This window comes from Lathyrus oleraceus, chromosome 2 (genome assembly GCF_024323335.1).
Source record: "Lathyrus oleraceus cultivar Zhongwan6 chromosome 2, CAAS_Psat_ZW6_1.0, whole genome shotgun sequence".
In the NCBI taxonomy this organism is placed as follows: Eukaryota; Viridiplantae; Streptophyta; class Magnoliopsida; order Fabales; family Fabaceae; genus Lathyrus; species Lathyrus oleraceus.
The window spans coordinates 9,098,778-9,101,342 of NC_066580.1; the positions used below are offsets into that span (position 1 = coordinate 9,098,778).

The 2,565-nt window shown below is 34.6% G+C and overlaps 1 protein-coding gene across 1 annotated transcript; it reads left to right on the forward strand.

Moving 5' to 3' along the window:
• Positions 1–310: 310 nt before the first annotated feature.
• On the forward strand, positions 311–1,899 carry LOC127121619 (desmethyl-deoxy-podophyllotoxin synthase). The gene is made up of 2 exons (XM_051052077.1): positions 311–1,207; positions 1,282–1,899. The coding sequence occupies exons 1-2, from the start codon at positions 311–313 to the stop codon at positions 1,897–1,899; spliced, it is 1,515 nt and encodes a 504-aa protein (XP_050908034.1).
• The last annotated feature ends 666 nt before the right edge of the window (positions 1,900–2,565 follow it).

Genomic DNA, 2,565 nt, shown 5'->3' on the forward strand with positions numbered 1-2,565 from the left:
TAATATATTGATAATGTTAAACCTTTCCACATGGATATCTAAATGTTTCATTCGATATTGTATTAAAATATTTTATAACTATATATGAAACCAGCTTTGGCACAATTTCTAGTGAATAAGTTTGACTTAGTTTCAATATCTTCCTTCTCTTTTCAAATGTACAAGGTATATACTCTCTATATAATAATATATTATCTTTGTATTATGCATTCATCCTTTTGTTTTCTTCCTTAATATCTATAGATATATAGCCAGCAATGAATCTCATGCATATCACCATTTGCTTTCTCTTTCTATATACATTTTCTTCATGGAATTCTTACCCTTCCTTTTGTTTTCAACAAGTTTCATTCTCTTTCTCATACAAATTCTAAAAGCAAGAAAAAAAATATCAAAGGTCACAAACAAGGCACAAAAAAACCTACCACCTGGTCCATGGAACCTTCCAATCCTAGGAAGCATCCACCACCTTATTGGCTCTCTACCTCATCACCGTTTGAAACATCTCTCCAAAATCCATGGCCCTATCATGCACCTTAAACTAGGCGAAGTATCAACCATAGTAATATCTTCACCAAAATTCGCCAAAGAGATTCTCAAAACCTATGACTCAATCTTTGCTCAAAGACCACATCAAATAGGAGCAGACATCATGTGTTACGGTTCCACCGACATCGCGACGGCACCGTACGGAAGCTATTGGAAACAACTAAGAAGACTATGTTCACAAGAGCTTCTTTGTACAAAACGTGTGAGATCGTTTCAATCCATTAGAGAACAAGAAGTATCTGGTTTAATAAAACATATTTCTAATAACATTGGATCATGCATTAACGTAAGTGAAAAAGTTACATGCATGACAAGTGCAATAACTTCAAGAGCTGCTTTTGGTAAAATATGTAAAGATCAACAAGAGTTTCTTTTGTTGATTAAGAAACTTGTGAAACTTGCGGAAGGTTTTATTGTGATTGATTTGTTTCCTTCTCAAAAGTGGTTGCATGTGATTAGTGGAATGAAGCCTAAGTTGGAGGAGTTGCATAAAAAATTTGATAATATTATTGAAAATATCATCAAAGAGGCTGTGAAAAAGAGTTATGATGAAGGAGAGACAGTAGAGGGGTTTCTTTCTGTTCTTCTTAGGATTAAAGATCATGATGAGGCTCTTGAGTGTCCTTTAACAATCGATAACATCAAAGCTGTTATTTTGGTAAGTTGTATGAATTATATGTTTTCTTATAGTTTATATTAAATACTATTTTTTTTTTCATTATCATGGTGTAGGACATGTTTGTTGCTGGAAGTGATACATCATCTGCAATCATAGAATGGGCCATTTCAGAAATGCTGAAAAATCCAACAGTGATGATCAAAGCTCAACAAGAAGTAAGACAGCATTTTGGCAGCAAAGGATACATTGATGAAACATCTCTTCAAGAACTGAAATATCTAAAAGCAATCATCAAAGAGACACTGAGATTGCACCCTCCTTTCCCTCTTCTTCTCCCAAGAGAGTGCAGAGAAACTTGCGAGATTAATGGATACACCATACATGCAGGAAACAAAGTTATCGTAAATGCATGGGCGATTGGAAGAGATCCTGAGTATTGGAGTGAAGCGGAGAGGTTTATTCCAGAGAGGTTTTTGGATTGTGCAATTGATTATAAAGGTTCCAATATGGAATATATACCGTTCGGTGCGGGAAGGAGAATCTGTCCGGGGATTTTGTTTGGTGTGTCGAGTATCGAACTCGCTCTTGCAGAACTTGTTTACCATTTTAATTGGGAACTTCCTAGTGGATTGACGTTGGAAAATCTAGAAATGACCGAAGCTTTGAGCTCCTCGTCGAGAAGGAAAAATGATCTGATACTAGTTCCTGTTTCTTGCTACAATCCTATGTGAAGATGTTGTTGCACTATTTTACGTATTCTATATTTCTGAGTTATATAAGTGTTGTGTGCATTATGTTGTAAATGTTGTACAATGAGAAAATCTATTCTACTTGATTGTCAAATGTTTCCAGTGTTGCTAAAATGAGAATTTGGTTTCTTCGAAGTGGATAACATAACCACTAAAAGACCTTCAATTCTACCTCACCCTGAATCCTCGAGAGTCTCTCCAAGTCAACTTTCTGTTGCAACCGTCGAATCGCTACTCACCAAAACACCTTCAATTCGATCAAAAGTTTCAAATCGACACGTTCCGCGCAATATGAAAACGAGATCTTGAATCGTCTTGTCTTTCAAGTTGTTGTTAGGGTTCGTGGAAATGAACCCTGGTGGAACAGAACCGGGTTCGATATTGGGTTGAATGTTCATGAGATTCGGTGTGTTGGAAGAAGAAGAAGATGAAGACGGCATCATATTGATGACAAATGGGACAAATTTTGATAGAAAAATAAGTTATATCATAATCAAGTTTTCTTTTATATATATAGTTATAGATTTATTATATTTTGGTAATTTTTTATATACTTATTAATATTCTATAAATTATTAATAGAATTTAATTGAAATATATCGACAGCATAAAAGAATTTTACATAATTTTTTTATACGGATCGTGTAT

What these genes read in the sequence shown, in the direction of transcription:
- LOC127121619 (XM_051052077.1), top strand. Translation starts at nt 311, where the DNA reads ATGGAATTCTTACCCTTCCTTTTGTTTTCAACAAGTTTCATTCTCTTT. An exon ending in ACATCAAAGCTGTTATTTTG is followed by an intron (nt 1,208 to 1,281) that starts GTAAGTTGTATG and finishes ATCATGGTGTAG; the next exon opens with GACATGTTTGTTGCTGGAAG.